At 40.1% G+C, this 1,369-nt stretch overlaps 1 protein-coding gene across 1 annotated transcript in view; it reads left to right on the top strand.

The window, feature by feature from the left end:
- Positions 1 to 203: 203 nt before the first annotated feature.
- EMH_0086200 (uncharacterized protein) overlaps positions 204 to 1,369 on the top strand; it is a gene marked incomplete at both ends in the record, with an annotated part of 1,922 nt that continues 756 nt past the window's right edge. Inside the window, one exon of the mRNA XM_013501004.1 lies at positions 204 to 206. Coding sequence (XP_013356458.1) covers positions 204 to 206 — 3 coding nt within the window. The remainder of the gene's footprint in view (positions 207 to 1,369) is intronic.

Here is a 1,369-nt window from a genome sequence, read left to right as displayed (position 1 = left end):
TATATATATATATATATATATATATATATATATATATATATATATATATATATATATATATATATAGATTCCAGCAGTGAGGGAATGCAAGTTGCGGTAGCTACTGAGTTGAGGTAATTTTGTGTTTATATTTGAATAAAACCCCAAAACATTTGAAATTTATGAATATTTATATTCTTATTAAATTTAATTTGGTGCTGTTTATGGTGAGTTTCAGCTGCTGCTGCGGCACCGACTTGGTTGCATTGAGCATGCGAAAGAAAGGAGCGAAAATATCTTTGTCTCTGCGGCTGTTTTTTAATCCTTTCCAAATCCATTCTGGATAATCATCAGCAAAAGGATTTCCGAAACGGATCCGACGAAATATATCATTCACATTTCTGCTGCTGCTGCTGGTGTTTCCCGGGGGGGCTGCTGAGGCTAGAGAAAGCCGAGAAAGACGAAAAAAAAGAACCATCGTTGATCTCGGTCTCTTTAGATTCAAAATTAAAAAATAATTTCAACCATGAATTCCGTTTTTCTTTTTTTTGCAGCTTTCTTCTGCTTTCCAGCATCGACAGAAACCACGCAATCTCAGGTGTACATACACCCCGAGAACGCCGCCGCCGTTGTGCTTGCATGCGTGGCGGTAGTAAGGCGTTTTTAGCTCGAATATTTATCTTTAGAGCTCGTTTTTTCCCAAATTTAATTAATTTAGTTATTTTAATTAATTCAATATATTCGGTTCTTCAAAAGAATCCTCTTTTCCGCCGCAAAACACATACAGCAACAGCCCACAGGACTCGCCGTTGGAATCGCTGCGTGTTTCAGCCGTTAACCGCTCTGCAGAGAAAATAAAAATTAATTTGTTTATTTCTCAGTTTCATAAACAATGCAATTTAAAGTGTGTGGAAGCCGAGCAGGTAGACGCTAAAACCCAAACCCTAAACCCTCCCCTTCTCCTGCAGCAGCGTACAAGCTGCACAGTGCGGTGTATAGGGAGCTGCTGCTGTGTTTGAGGGTTTAGGGTTTATTCAATCCAGAGGAATAAGTATATAATAAATATATGGGTTCAAGGATACGAATAAACTATACAAAGGCATTTCTGCTGCCGCTAACCCCTTAGTCTGTCCGCCCCACTATGCAGTGCTTCCCTTCTACGTTTAGCAGCAGCAACAAACTCTACGTCTGCATATATCTATTCTTTTATCCTGCTGCTGCTGCTGCTGGCATAGCTACTGCTGCTGCTGCTAATGCTACAGCTACTGCTGCTGCTGCTGCTGCTGATTCCTTCTGCAGTAAATGCTGCGGTGTACATACACCTGGAGACAGTCGACACCGCAATTTATATTTCCACCCCGCACAATATAATTTTATGTAAACAACTGTG

The sequence above is a fragment of the Eimeria mitis genome, genomic scaffold, assembly GCF_000499745.2.
Source record: "Eimeria mitis Houghton genomic scaffold, Emh_scaff6145, whole genome shotgun sequence".
Taxonomy (NCBI): Eukaryota; Apicomplexa; class Conoidasida; order Eucoccidiorida; family Eimeriidae; genus Eimeria; species Eimeria mitis.
Note: the sequence above shows the minus strand (reverse complement) of the source record. Positions and strands in the feature narration are given on the sequence as shown.